At 43.5% G+C, this 15,728-nt stretch overlaps 1 protein-coding gene across 1 annotated transcript in view; it reads right to left on the reverse strand.

Annotated features, from left to right (window-relative positions):
- The window catches only part of NIBAN1 (niban apoptosis regulator 1), a 56,207-nt gene that overhangs the window by 4,468 nt on the left and 36,011 nt on the right, over nucleotides 1–15,728 (reverse strand). The window contains exons 6-13 of the mRNA XM_083867895.1: nucleotides 9,340–9,455; nucleotides 6,972–7,076; nucleotides 6,725–6,887; nucleotides 5,752–5,939; nucleotides 5,344–5,505; nucleotides 3,188–3,298; nucleotides 2,530–2,637; nucleotides 728–839 (exon numbers count right to left, since the gene is read on the reverse strand). Of these exons, the coding sequence (XP_083724021.1) occupies nucleotides 728–839; nucleotides 2,530–2,637; nucleotides 3,188–3,298; nucleotides 5,344–5,505; nucleotides 5,752–5,939; nucleotides 6,725–6,887; nucleotides 6,972–7,076; nucleotides 9,340–9,455 (1,065 nt within the window). The remainder of the gene's footprint in view (nucleotides 1–727; nucleotides 840–2,529; nucleotides 2,638–3,187; nucleotides 3,299–5,343; nucleotides 5,506–5,751; nucleotides 5,940–6,724; nucleotides 6,888–6,971; nucleotides 7,077–9,339; nucleotides 9,456–15,728) is intronic.

The following is a 15,728-nucleotide window of genomic DNA, read 5'->3' on the forward strand; positions in this document are numbered from 1 at the left end:
ATTGAATATGCCAATAAAAGTGTGCTGGTTACAATTATTATACTGCTGCTTTGGAACAGGAATGCCTATGGTCTGTGAAAACATCCTGTGCATTACTTCTGCTTGTCTTTTATCCAGGGTACAGACATTCAGGCACATATAGAGAGATACAAGCATTTTATAAGTATATCTATCTATCTATCTATCTATCTATCTTTATTAAGAATAGTTTTGTTTTTTTGACACAGAACCAGAGAGAGATCTGCAAGGAGTACTGCACTGGCAACAGTGAGTACTGGAAACTGCATCCAGCAGTTAATTTCATTTGAGGAAATTAATCTCTGTTGTCATTAGTCTTTGTGATTCTCTTAGTCTTGTAATTGGCATAGTCTTGCCATTTAGTCATCACCAAATCTTTACAAGTAAGGACAGAATTTCCCTCCTTAGCCCTTGAGGGAACTGAGATCAAGTGAAGTTGCCATAATTACATTTTTTTTTAGAAAAAGGCTTGTGCCAAGCCATCCCTCTTGAGTTCTACAGGTTTAGCAAAGCTGCTCCATAACTCAGATTTTAGGGCTTGCAACACATCTTCAGTGAGCCAAATGAAAAAACACTGTAGGCATGTAACCACCAGTATTGGAGAAAGTGGGACAGGAACAGCCAGGTGAGGACTCTGGGAAGCTCTGAGGGAACAGCTCATGGGTCACAGGCTGCAATGTTGTTCCTGTCACCTCAAGAATGTTCTCACCTTTCAGGGCCTCTTCAAGCAGTGTCTGATATAAAATCTCTTCATACACGTTCTCTACTTGGATCACACTTGTGTAATCAGCAAAAATGTACTGCTCATATCTCTGCAGCTCCTGTGCAGGTAGGGAAGAAAGGAACAGATGGAGAAAACTGAGGGATTCTGAGTCCTACTGCAACCAAATAGCTTGGAGATGCCATGGAGCAGGTCTTGCAACACCCTGTGACAGCTCCTGGGGTGCACTGTTTGAACTATGACTCCATAAGCTTCATTCCACAATCAATTATGTACTTATCAAACAGGGTTCCTGCAGTGCCACCACAGTTAAAAGCACTACAGATCACTGCCTGCTGAAACAAACAGCTGCTGAGGAAATGCCTCACAACTTGTTTGTCCAAGGAGGCAAATCCATGATGCAATGGAGAGGCAAGGTTTGGTTTTGTTTTTCTAATAGGTGTGTAACAGTTTGAGCTCACTGATTTATACCCAACAGACTGTCTGACTGAATCATTTTCATCAAGCAGCTGCTTGGTGGTCTATAAGAAGTAAATTAAGTGACCTCTGCCCAGTTCTAGAAGAGGCACCTATATAAATCACCTGGAGAGTTTCAAGTAAAGGGTCAGGACTTGGCAGGGCCTGTCAGCTGGGCCACACCTTGGCTTCTAGAGCTGGCTGCTCATTTCTGCAGAGGTACAAATACAAAAGGCTGGTGGAAAACTAAACAGAAAGGGCTTGTGGAAATTTGCTCCACCACTGCTTCCTCTGTGAAAGAGATGTGAGGTGTTTGCACACATATTCCAGGTGATAAAATGCTTGTGCCTGTGCACAAACACCCTGCATTGAAGGCACTGCTGATGCTCTACAAGAGACTATTGCTTGGAGATCCTAAGGAAAGAAGAGTGATGTACAGAAGAGACTGATTTTAAATATATTCTCGAAAGCTGTAAATTTTAACAATCCCCATTCAGACTCACAAGTGTAATTTGGCAAAACACTTGGTTTTAAATTTGTTTATGAAACTGAAACAAGCTGGGCATAACCAAGAGCAGCACACTGGAGGTGAGAGCTCACAGCCAAGGGGAGCAGATGAACATCCATGGAAACAGAAGGGCAGGATATTAGGATGGCTTGGGGCAGTCACATTTCAGCAGGCACAGGACAAGGCAGGAGGGTGCCCAGGGCTTTCAGAGGGTTCAGATTATTCATTCTGAGCCTAGGTGAACAGAATTCCAACCAGCCCCTGCTGCAGCCACACAGACACCACCTCCAGCAAACTGGTGTTTGCTGACTGAACATGCCCTGTCTGATTAGGGGAACAGAGATGGTCTTTGTGATAATTTCCTGACTGTTGTGCAACCCTTGCACTGAACACCATCAACAGCAAGGGCTGTTTCTTGCTGCAGGAGTTAAGCACAGGCTGGGCACGGTCCTGGATGTGTCTGTGGGTGCAGCTGCAGAGGAATGAAAACAAGGCCCAGCTCATCCCTGCATCCCAGCTGTACAGAACAACTCAGTTTGAGGACTTCAGATCTCTAGGGAAGGAATGAACCAGGGACGAGCAAAGGACTGGAACTGCCTTTGAGAAAGCAAATTGTATACACAGTGTCCCTGTGTCCTCAAATCTTCCTTGGGCTCCACACCTACCCCACCCATGAAGTGGCAAATCTAAGCACTGAGGAGGCAGGAAATCTGCACAGTTCTCTGAGAGAAAAGTGCCTGACAGTGTTAAGGAATTACTGCCAAGGTGCTGTTCTTCCCCTGCCTTTTATTATTGGTTATTGAGGTATTTAGTCATAGACACCTACTGGTTTGCATGTTGAAGCCAGTGTCTTCTGCATTGTGGGCAAGGTAATCTGCACCAGTGCCTCTTGGAATATCTTCTTGCGGATGGTGCTGCTGTCGTAGTCATATTGCTGCCAAAACACACCAGAGAGAAACAAGCCCACACGTGCCTGGGGTTATTCACCGCTCCCACAGGGAACTGGTTCCTGTCAGCCTGTAGCTGCTGCATCACGGGTGCACAGGGGTTTGTATGGCCACACAGGTTAGTCCAGCTTCTACAAAATCACTCCTGGGATCTCTTTTTCTTCTTTTAACTCTTAGGCTGGAAACAGCCCCTGACTGCCCTCCCCGGGTGTTTCAGCACTGCCCTTTCTGAGAGTAATGAATCCCAGAGGCAGGCTAATTATAAAGTTAATTAAAAATTGTTTATCCAGATCCACAGCATATTAATATTCTGATTTACCTACAATTAAAGGGACTGCACATGAAAATACTTCTAAAAGTGTGTTCCCAGAACTAGGTTTTATCCCCCAAACGGGCAGCTTTGCTAAGTGCCACCAAATCAATATTTTCAGCTGGATAGTAAAAGCTTATCTTCTTTCAAATACTGAGGTACATTAATATAAAATGTATCCTCTGTTTCCAAAAAGGCAGCCTGCAAATGTGCTACATGACATTTACCTTCAGCACTCTCAGCTTGACTTTTTCAATGGTTGTTGCAACTTTGGCCGAGTCTGCCTGGTGACTTGGAGAGAACAACTGCTCAAAAGTATAAACTGCATTTTCCATCAGCTAAAAATAGGAATTAAAAATCTGTTAACATCAAATTCCTGCAAACACAAGAAGTGTAACTGTTAATTTAAACTGTGTTTCTGAGAAGGTGTTCTGAAAAGCACTGAAATGCTGCAATAAATTAATAAAATTAAAGCTGTGGTATCATTATCATGCTGTCCCAGCTTTCTTGTACAGATCTGATCTCATGTCACCACCCAAACTGATGGTGACAGAGCCAAAATGTAGAACTGATTACCTGTGTATGCAGACCACACTCAAAACTCATTATCCCTAATAAGACTCCCATTGACTTCTATAATTAATCATTAATAAACAGTAATTAATAATACTGCACATAATTTTCAGTAGCTTTCATTATAATACAAATAATAATCAGCAAAAAATCACACAGAGTGCAATCATTTCTCATGGAATTATGCTAAGCTGGCATTTACCATATTTTCAGCTTATCATTAAGAATATTACACCCCTACTCTGAAGATATTTCAGACAAACCATTCTGCAAGTGGTGATTGAGTCTATTTAATGAGGCTTTGCCTTTTCTTTAGCTGTTTCCTTTCAAATTTTAACATTTTCTTATTGCAGAAGTACAAGGAGATATACAGGGGCCATTCCTTCAGCCAGTTGAGCACCGTGCTCCCAGATTTCCTGAAATTGGCCACTAGAGGATGCCAAGCTCCCAAGGCAAGGAATGCCGCTCCACCCTCCACTCGAAGTACATTTTAGCCAAATACTACACCAACACAGACATGTCTGATTTTACTTATTTATGAAATAAACGTCCGTGGACAAAAAGGGAAATTACACAGTATTTTTATGAGGAAAATACCAGCCTTTTAAAGAGGAAGATGCAATAACAGCATGTTTAGAACAACTCGTGCTAAAATTTATTTCTTGTTAATTTTGACTTATGTTCTGTCCAGAAAAAAAAAACAAAAACAAAAACAAAAAAAACCACCAAACAACACCACACCACCAAAAAAACCAAACCCGAGCTCTTGGTATATATGAGATTTATTTTCAGTCTACATCTCTGTCGTGACTCATGGTCTTCACTGAGTGAAAGACACTTTATTTGGCAGCATTTTGGAATGGTGCCCCCTGAAAGACCCAGACATGAAATTAGAATTTTATTTCTGAGTAATGCTTCAGGCTTCTGGTCCTGGCTGTACTCAGAAGAGCTGCTTTTAGGAAAACCCTATCCCAGCACTGTCCTAGACACTTGTTTTCCATATTCATAACTTCCACTCCATAGATCTGGACCAGCTCCATTTCACAAGATAACTGAGCAGATTAGTAAATTTCCCAAATACAGATTAAAATCACAGGGTTCAGTTTAGAGCTCCAAGGCCAAATGTGCCTTGTGATCTGGCAACTGAAATCAGTCCAATGGCCAGCTCCTTAGAGACTTCTGGCCAGGCATCCAGGAGGAATCCAGGGAAAGAATTATAGCCTATACCAACACACACAAGAAGGGACAAGGAGGTGGAGTTCCGTTTTCCTAATTTTCAGTTTTAATGATATTGTCACCTCTACCAGTCCCCTGAAAAGTGAGGCTGGATAAAACACCTACACCCTGAGACATTGTCTGTCTCCAAGTTTATAACATTAATTGCTTTGCTTTATATTAATGAGAAAATCCACTACCAAGGAGGAGACATTCCATTCTGGTAAAACACATTTAAGATCATTCCTGAAAAATCAAATCTTGAGAAAGGGAATCAGGTGAATTTTAGCCACCCCACTAGTTAGACACAGAACTTTCTTGGGTGCTGAGACACTGGGAATTCAGAACCTGAAAGTTCAGGGGAACAGATTTTCCAAAAATTTTTCATGCCTTGCTGAACGACTCACACACACAGAGTCTCACAAATGCAAGTGTCAAGCAGCTTCTAGCTGGCTTTCTCAGGTTTTGTTATCTGTACCGTGCCTGAGAGACACTCTGAGGCTCTTCTGCAGCTTTTATCAAGATTACTTTGAAGCAGATTAGCAGGACAAACCTAACCTGTTCTCCCAGGAGGAAAATCTGGATCTTACAGTACCTCTTGCATGAAGTTCTGTGTCCTCTGAATCACAAAATCGATGTGATAGACCTTGAAGCGACTCTTGAGGTCCTGCAGGAGCTCCTGGAGCAGGTTCACTTTCAGATAGCAGGGCTCCATTTTCACTGAGTTGAAGGGCAGGGTCATGAGCTGATCCACATTCTGCATTCCCATGCAGGTTTCAAGAGAAAGCAACCAGAGGTGAATTTTTACTAGAGAATGTAACCATTTGGCTTTACCCAAATTCTGGTATCTGCACTCCAGTTGCACAAATACCACAAAACTTTCTAAATTACAAAACCAAGTGCTCACATGCTTTCACCTGGGAAAGCAGATCCTGCTGCCAGCCAAGGTCTAGCCAGAAGGTACTTGTGCTGATATAAAGGCTCCAGCTCTGTTTTGTCTTACCTCCTTTAGCCTGGTCATGTCATTGGTCTTCTGGAAGTCCTGGATGATTTCATTCACTTCCTTATCAAAAAGCAAGCGCACTTCCGTGAATCCGGAACTGACGGGGCCCATGAGCTCCTCCAGGATGGAGGTGAGAAATGGCTGGATGTTCTCTGTGCAGCACTTCTGGGCAGGCTCAGAAACACTGGCTGAAGGGTCACACAGGACAACAGTTGCATTTAGAGACAGTGAAAGAAGTAATTGGAACTTATCTCTTTGCGTTAATTCAGTGGTTTAGTATTTTTCTTAGGAGTCACACCTCCACAGAGGTGATGAGGGTGTGAATGGAGTTCACAGCTTTATGAGTGACAATGAAAACTCCTGTCCCAAGCCTCACCTAAACCAACACTGGCAACTGGGGGCTCTGTGAGGGCAGAGGAAAGGGCTGCTCTGAGTAGGATGACCAGCTATTTATTTATTTATTTGCCAGCTTAAAGCAACACCAACATTTTGCCTGCTCTTTACATTCCTTTTTATATTCATAACAAAATTATGGTTACTTCACATTAATTAAAAACACCTAAGAAGCCCATTAGCTTAAATATTCTTTGGAAGCCCATGCACTTGTCACATAACCAGAACCTGGTTTTGTGGTGCATTCCTAGAGATCAGGTCTTTTAATTATGCTCATGTGACCTGTATATTCACTACCTAAGACTGTGTAAGTGAAAATGAAAGCAGAATGAACAACTCTGATCAGGATACTCAAAGCCGGTCAGCTCCAATTTGAGAAGACCTGGTATTTTCACAGTGGCCACAGGTATCAGTTCCCATCAAAGGCAGCAGAGGCTCATTTGTGTTCTGAAAATTTGTTGTCTCCAGTTGGATTTCCCAAAACACACAAGGATTTCAAAAGAAGCACATCTGGTAATTTGAGCAACACAATGAGAAACATTGGAGAATTACTCCAAAGCACAGCTATTCCTCCACTAACCTTTGATTTTTCCAGCTAAGAAGTTCTTGGAGTTCAGAATCTGATCCATGTCTGAACGAATGGTCCCTTCAAGAGTTTTTGCAAATTCTCTACATTCTTCTTTCAAAGTACTTAATCCTTCTGCCACCTGCTGCTGGACTAAGCCATAGGTTTCCTCTACGATCTGGACCCAAATCAAATTGAGAAGCAGAGATCAGAATCAGCACCCACAGAGAGCAACAGCTACTCTGCAAGTATCAGTCCTTACCCCAAACCAGGCCCGTTTCCTGTCATTCCTCTTTCCCTTCATTTTAGGCAGGATCATTGTCTGGAGGTTAGGCAGCAGTTCCTCCATCACCAGGTTGCTCAGGATCTGTATGGTCAGGAGATGAAAATGACAAGTTCACAGCCTGTTCTTTACCTGAAGGCTGAGCACTGCAGCACAGAGTGATGTGTGCAGACAGTGGCTCAGCTGTCCCTCCCAACTGCCAGGAATTACCCACAGAGGCTTTGCACTCTCTCTGCCTCGATTTGAACTGCAACTCCTTCCTTACCTGTCCCACTCAAATGCACCAAATAAATATGCAAGATTTAATATACATATGATTTTAGGAGTCTAGGCCTCCTTCTCCACATTTTTATTTATAGAATCTGTCTCTGGCCTGAGAAAGCTGCACCAACAGCCCAGCACAATCCACATTTGGGATCACATCCATGCTGTACCCAGCTGCTGGCTGAGCCAATGCAGAGTGCAAAAACATCCCTCAACTTTCCATTTTCATCATGCCAGGGCTTCTTCATTCATGTCAGTGCTTTTAGACGCTTCATCTCATGTATTACAACTGCCAGAGGGATCTGAGGCATGCACCCACACCAGCAGAGGGAAGTGGCAGGAACTAGAACAGCATAAGTAAAGAAGAACTCTGACTGCAGCCCAGTGTAAAACAGGGCATAAACAGCCCCTGGGGAAATACAACACACAATACCCTGCTGTAATGTACCTCTAATATACCTCGAATATGCAATACACTTTTATTGTAGTTTCATTTAAGTACTTATAGATAATGCTACAGCAGCACTTCAGATTCAGCTCTGCTGACTCAAATGTCTGTCAAAAGCAATTCACTAATTCAGGTCCTTAACTAATGGCTTCCTTAAAAAAGATCTTGTGAGTAACCCAAACTATCACAAATAATAAACATGACAATGGATCAGGTAGATTTAAGAGCCAAGGGAAAGGCATGAAGCTGTGTCAGGGGAGGGTTAGGTTGGCTGTCAGGAAAAGGTTCTTCCCCAGAGAGTGCTGGGCACTGCCCAGGCTCCCCAGGACATGGGCACGGCCCCAAGGCTGCCAGAGCTCCAGGAGTGGTTGGACAATGCTCTCAGGGTGGGATTGCTGGGGTGTCTGTGCAGGGCCAGGCGCTGGACTGAATGCTCCCTGTGAGTCCCTTCCAGCTCAGGATATTCTGTGCTTCCATGATTTTATATTGTGAAGAATCTTGAGTTCTCTGGGAATGTTTTTAAGGCATTGGTGGATCTTCCCTCAGGTGCCTGGGCTCCTGCTCCCACTCCAGCCATGCTGCAGCCCCAGTGAGCACTGACACTGCAAGGACTTGGCCACCACAAATGAGTGTCAGCAAATGCATTTCTTGGCACTCTGCAGGGACTTTTACAGCAACAGATTTCAGCCTGCTTGCTCCAAACCACTCACTTAGCTTGGATATTTGCCTAAAATAATTATTATGTTTGGTCCAAGCAGGCCATGAGAATACACTATACTTAAAGAATGAATTATTGCTAAGAAGATAATAATGGAACTAGGCTGGATGTCTTCTGATTACAGCTCTCTTGAGGTATATGGCTTATGAGTAAGTTGTTGGCAAGCAATAGGAAAAATAAAACATAAAATGAAACTAGCACTATAATAGCTCCATAACATGAGGGAGGAGGGGAGAAGAGAAAAACCCTCATGTAACTCCTTGAAGCAAAGATTTTATTATCAGACATTAGCTGGGAACTTCAATCACTGACATGATAGTGGTGGGAAAGACACTGTTTATAGATTTTTCTCGACATTCCACACTTTAAGCATTTCAAAGGTAGGCTTCTTCTAAAACAATAATCTGGTTTCTTAAAACAAACAAAGGGAAGCCAGATTTTATCATGGAAAACAGCCAGCAGTTGGCACTAAAGTAAACAAGTAAACATTTGCTGCTGAGTGCTCAGTGTTGGGGGAAAAAAATAAATCAGGGTGTAAATAATGCACTAAAAGTCATGTGGAGTGATGCCAGTGGGATTGTGGGATAATCTCAGCTACCATGTGTGCTCCAAAGCCGGGTGCCCAAGTATGGTCTCAGACCCTGGGCTTAGCATTTCATTTCTGCAGAACTGAAGTACACAGAGTTTTGGAGTTTAAGTGTAACTGTTACTATGCAAGACTGTTTCAGAAGTTTTTATTTAAAAAGAATTATCACATACATATGAGTAAAAGATGTCTTAAAATCTCAGGTATTTCTATTTACTAAATTTTCTTTTTTAAGATGCCCTATTTTGCCAAGAGAATTTATAATCTTCACTATCCTCAGTGACCCAAAGTCCCAAAAGTCAAAAACCCCATCAGGAATATATTCTTTTACCTCTTTTTCATTGCCAGTTAGCATTTCCCACGTGCCATAGTGGCCCTTCTCCTGCCGGAAGAACTGAATGGCCTCTAAGAATGCCTCCACTTCATATGTGGTCTGTTTGAGAAAGTCTGGAGAAAACAAAAAGTAACATGAAGGTTTTACCCAGAAATAACCTTTAAAAAATAACCATCTTTTTCTGGTCCATTTCCCACTCCACATGCACTCAGCAGTAGTCTTTTTAATAATTTACTAAGCCCAAATGCCTGGAGATCTTGGGCATTAACCTAAGATTCAGAGTGCATTAACATAAGAAAGCTCATCCCTTGTCTTTACACCTGTGAGCAGTGTAAGGTGGCACACAGGAAGACTCTGACTGCGTGTGGCAGGGCCAACAGTTGGGAATTCTTCCTCTTTAGTTTACAATAACAACAGGCAGCTCGTTGGATAAATTGCTAAACCCCAAGTTAACACTCCCCAATAACTGTTTTAGTTCCTTTGTTTTGTTAAGAAACTGATGATCAAGATGGTTTTTCATGGATATACAACAAAACAGACAAAGAAAGCACCATGCTTGTACCAGTTAGGAACAAAAGCTCCTGACAAGATCATGCTGATTTCCCTAAGTATTTCAGGAATGTTCAACCAGAGCTGCAGAATATCTGGTTATTGTGCAAGGCCACTTCTGCCAGATGGGAGCTCTCCCCAAGAACAGTGTGGTGGCCTGGGGACACCTTGGCCTCAAAATGTGAAGTAGGGTGACTGCTTGGCACACCTGAGTGAAAAAACCACCCCCAAACACTTCAGGGATTGAAGTGCTGGGTCTTCACCATCAGAGTGTCAGGATTATTATCTTGTGGGAAAACAAAGCCACAAAGGCTTCTTGTCCCCTCTCCAAGATTATCTACTGCAGCCTTGGGCAGTTGAAGTCCTATTGTGCACTCTGAGAAGAAAGGAGGGAAGAACAAGAGTGTTGACTCTCTCAGAGGGAATTAGGCTGCTTTAGAAGGTACTGATACATACAAACAATTGTGATGAGAAGAGTCAGGAGTAAGTCCTCAAGCCTTGCTTGTCAAGCAACACTTCTTTGGGCTTGTTCATGAAAACTGCTCCAGAGAGCAGCTTTACAGCAGCCTTGCATAAATACAGGGATTAGAGAAATTATGGGAAACATGGAGGATTAACACCATAGTAATGCTTGAAATATCTCCTCTATGCACTGTAACAAAAACAAAAGCTACGGAAACCTACAATTAATGTCATCAGGGCTTTATCCTTGAAGCTTAAAAACTGCTTGAAAGCTGCATGGTTTCAGATCTGCTCAGAGCCCAAATGTCAGAATTTGCCCTTTCAGAGTCTAGCCTGGCTGCAATGACTGCAGGAAGGTTTGTAAAACACACTGAGGGGCACTAAACACTCTCTCAGTGCCACTCTCTTGATCCTGTTCCTCATCTGCAGATATCTGGAGATCCAAAGACATCACACAAATTCTCCAAACCCATACAATGATCAAACAAAAGAATCAGCCAGGTAAAATCCCAACCCTAGCTTCACTGCTGCCTCCGGGATTTATAGCATTTGTCATAGCAAGTCACAAACCAGGGAGCTAAAATGTCAGTATTAGTTGTAAGTCAGGCTGTTCAGTGCTGAGAAAACATCCTCTGACCACAGTTTTAATGAAAGAATGGAGTGTTCCACCTGAGAAACTGAGGTGGAGCATTGCATTCAAAAACTTTCCTCCTCCCAAAATAAAGCTCAAAATATTTTGATGAGAAGAGGGCCTAGCTTGGCTGCAGGGAGGGGAAACTGCAGCTCCCACAGCCCTCCAATCATGACTCACATGTTTTCCTCCTTCACAGCTGTGCTCCCTCTTAACCCAAAGGGACAAGAGACCATCCAAGAGGCTGGATCTTGGACTGCTGAGATGGTGATGCACCAGTGCTGACAAGAGTCTGCCCTCTAAGATCATCAAGTTTTAAATCCATGCTCGAGGGTGTATTCTCCCTCCATTCTGACTGTCCCCAAGCCTGTACTGCAGTGGGAAGAAGGTGCTAAAAATCCAAGAGTGATTCATTTGAACAGCTCATGGGAAAAACATCAAGCTGTAAGAGCCTAAAATCCCAATCCCACATTCTTTCCTATGCCAGTAAACACAGGACACAAACACAATCACGGCAGTCTTGCTACAAAAACAACTCCAAGCAGAAAGAAAGCTTTATCCTTCAAGGCTGCTACAATTGCTTAATTTAGGCAATTTCATTCTCACTTTCCATAGGAGGAAAAGACTGCCTCAGTGCCAAGGCTTTGAACAAGTAGATGCATCCAGTGTCGGGCTGTGCAGAAGCTGCTGGAGAGGCACCCGAGACAGAACCACATTCATGGACAGGGCTCAAGAAAAGGGAATTGTACCCAGCTGAAAGGAGCTGCCTTGCACATCCCAGGGTTCTGCCCATCCCATCCAGCAGTCCATGGGAAGGCTGGAGCAGGGTGGTGGCTTGGCAGCCTCAGCAAAGCCAGGGAAACAAGGGCTCAGCTGTTGGGGGAGCCGTGCTCGCATGCGAGGCAGTAGCTGGGCCCTGGGCCATGGCAGCAGAGCTGCAGCTGCAAACGGGGCAGATGGCAAAGCTCAGTGGTACCAGGGACAAGTTTCATCAGGGGAAAGAATAATGGATGCTCCCCTCTCCTGAAGCTCTCACAGGGGCTTCCCTTCTGCCATCCTGGCACCTGTCCTGAGTGATCCACGTGTCTTGCTGGTTGTAGGGAGGGGAAAAGCTTAGGGCAGCTTGGTGCAGTGCTGGCTGCAGTATTCCTTACCCTAATCCCACACAAAGCCAGGAAGGCTACTGAGTGTTCTCCAGCAAAGGGCCAGTGAGGCTTTACAGGTACCCAGACTGATACTGTGTGCTTAATCCAGGATGCCTTGCACTTGGAAAGTCACCCAAGCACCTTCCCCAGCTGCTAATGAACATAACATCCCTTATGTGTGGAGGTTAAAATAAAATTCTGTTCTGTTTATTTTTTAAAAAAGAAGACCTATCTAAAGACTCTACATATCCAAGCATATAGCCCAATTTCAGTAACATATGGCTAACCACAGATTCCTTTTATAAATGCAAGAGTAACTGCTAAAAAGCTCCCTTTGACTTTGGGAGATGGCAGGACAACTGGAAGCACCATGACTATAAATCTCCCCAAACTTGCACATGTCTCAGTGGTATGGCTCAGTTTGTTCAGGACTGCAGAAAGCTTCCTGGGAAGGAAGGAGCTTCCCTGCAGTGAATCATTTCTCTTTTAAAAAACATAACTATGTCAAACCTTAACTCACCAAAACGATACTCAGAGGAACAGGCTACTGGACACCCTCTGAGAACACCTGCCCCTGGTGCAGCAGAGTTAACTTAGAGGGTCCTGTTCCCAGTCTCAGCTGTCTCCCATGCTTAGGCTGCACTGGGACCGGCAGTCTCCTAATGGTGTGCCCAGGGCTACAAGGTACTCCTTCTGTCCCTTGGCAGGTGAATGTTTGGGAATTGATGAGCAAATCCTCATTCCCAAGGTCCTGTGGCTCTCACAGCCCTGGCCATGGCAGGACAGCTGCACCCATGGAGATGGAATGGCTAGAGCCCCTCAGGACAGGCTGCCCATTTGTGACTCACCAACACATCACGTATGTCCAACAACAGCGTCAGGAATTAACTGCCCTCGTGGATTTGGTCTCATCCACAGCCACAGATCAACTGGTTTTACACCAGTCAGAACACTGGAGAGCTTTGTGCAAGAAATTCTACAGATGGGCCTTGTTACCAGACAGGCTGAGTGTTCCAGCTGCCTCTGGCTCAAATGGGATTTCCAGCAAATCCAGATAATATGAAATCTGCATTTGAACATTCCAGCTCAAACTGTGCATCTGTCTGTACTGCACATTGCTGCCTTGGGGTTACTGGTGAGAAGCTTTAATCACTCAGATGATGATTTTTCTTAATTACAAGCAAAGGAAGATGCCTTTATAACACTGGCACAGCTGCTAAAAAGTGATAATTTCAACATCCCATTTAAACTGTCCCTCTGAACAGTAACTGTCACTGGTGCCACTTGGGGACATGGTTTATTGGTGAACATGGCTGGGTTAATGGCTGAACTCAGTGCAATCCTGTAACAGTGAAGGAGTATACTGACTGTGGATAAAGTGCTTTACCAAAGTGAGCTCCACCACAAAGAATAACCTCAGCCTTTTGGCTGACATTTCACACGAGGCTGAGGCCCAGAGATGTAGCTGAACAAGTGTTAAACCAGAATCCAGAAGTCTGAGCTCACAGAGCACAAGTTTTAATTACAGAAATGCTGACTCTGACATAACGCCCTTCATGTGACCACCAAAACTCAGGAGCAATCCATCCTGGCTTCATCTGCTTCCTGCAGCTTCCCAGCCAGATTCTGCATGCAGGGAATATAATTTATATGAACCTGGAATTCTTCCTGCAGGTAACTGATTTGTATTAAAGCAATGTGGCACCCAGTGATGGCTGTTTTTGTAGGAGATGATCATGTCAAGGCCCACAGAGCTCAGGAACTGAAGTTCTCTCAGATGTCTCTTCCCAACACAAGACATTCACAACTCATAGAAAAAACTCATGACTTTTTAGTTCCCTAAGACAGCAGGGCCCACTAATATCCCCTCAAATCATTCAAAGCAACAGGCTTTGGAAAAAGAGTGGAGAAGGCAGGATAACAATCACTGGAAGCCAATAAAGATGACCAAGGAGCCCAGGCTGGTGGCCTTTCACTGAGGAGGAGAATGTCACTTACTATTAGTTTTTGGAATATGATAAATGAGTAAAAACTGCATTTGATTTTAGGTGATCTCACAATATTATTTTCTTGCTTCCTCATCTATTTGATGGAGAGCTGGCTCTGGTGAAGGCAGTACCAAAGCATCTCTTGTAACCCTTGGTCACTTTATTTATAGAGCCTTTTCCTGGGACACAAATATCTCAGTACAGGTATTGGGGCAGGGCCTTCCTTCTTATGATGTTAAAAATAAATAGTAGGAGGCAGATAAAGAAATATTTGGAATTTGAAGGGCAGTCTCAAAAGCTGGCACTTCCACCCCTTCTTATTTCCACTAGACACTACTGCCCTCAGAGAACAGATTTCATGCTAAGAAATACAAATTACATTTTCCCAATTTTCTCATCCTTCCAAGTCATTCCCCTCTCACCTTGGCATCTGTTTCTTTTGTATACATTTAGACTTGCTTTTTCCCTGCTTTCCACTATACACACTCTGTAATTTAAAAAATAATCAATTTCTAACTGGTTGTTTTTTTAATTTAAAAATTTATTTTAAAAATTGTAAATTTAAAAATTTGTTCTTTTAAAACAAAAGTTGGTAAAAATAAAGGAAAATACATAACCCCAAACCAGCTAAAGAGATAGGATAGTGCTACTGGCACTTCAAAGATAGTGCTCCCACTCTGCCAACCCCCAAGGATTTGGTGTGGAGGCAGCTGGAGACCATCAGGGAACAAGAGACATTCCTGCAGGGAAGGAATCACTGCCAACCTTCCAGCACCACAATTAGGGGACACCCTTCAAATAAAAATAAATGAGCATGATAAAAAAATATTTCCCTTCCTAAGAGCTCATGTGAGCTCCATCACGCGATATCTTTTAGATGGACTTTTTAGATACCACAGCCAGCTGGTAAAAAGGCCATGGCCATCAACTCCAACAAAACTAAACTGTGGAAATTCTGTCTCCAAAAAATAAGCAATGGTCCCAACCCACCAGGATGGCAGGTAAGAAAAGGAAGACGTGGGGAGATGAGGAAAGCTCAGGAACTGCACCTCAGGAAAAGGGAGGTTACCTGGGGCTTGGGACATGGCTTCAGCACAGCTGAAAATGACCTTCTAAATAAAAGGACACACATTTTACCCTCACAAAATGCTGTCCTGTGTTGTTAGCATCCAAATAGAACAAAGTGAAATATATATGGTGCTCTTGGCCTGCGAGGCATCAACCTCCCAGCTCTGGGGATCTCCTGCAAGCAGTGTGCTGGCACATACATTATCCACAGAGCATGTGGTGTGAAGCTGCTAACCACCAACAGAAGCTAGATGAGGTCACTTCCAAACATGATACAGCCCTGTAAGAACACTCTGTATTTATAGCAAATAGAGCTTTGCAGCACAAGTTCCTTCTGTGGCCACCAAACCAACACTGAGCAGTGTTAACTGTTTGGTTATCAGCACACAGCACCCAGATTAAAGCTGTTCACAGGCAGCACTATAGAGGGCACAATGAACCTCCAGTGAGGAGACCAGCAGCTATGGGTTTCATTGTCTAAAAAAAATTAATGAACACTGCAGAAACACACACAAAGGATCACAGTAACATATGTTTCTGAGA

This window comes from Zosterops lateralis, assembly GCF_965231275.1.
Source record: "Zosterops lateralis genome assembly, chromosome: 9".
Taxonomy (NCBI): Eukaryota; Metazoa; Chordata; class Aves; order Passeriformes; family Zosteropidae; genus Zosterops; species Zosterops lateralis.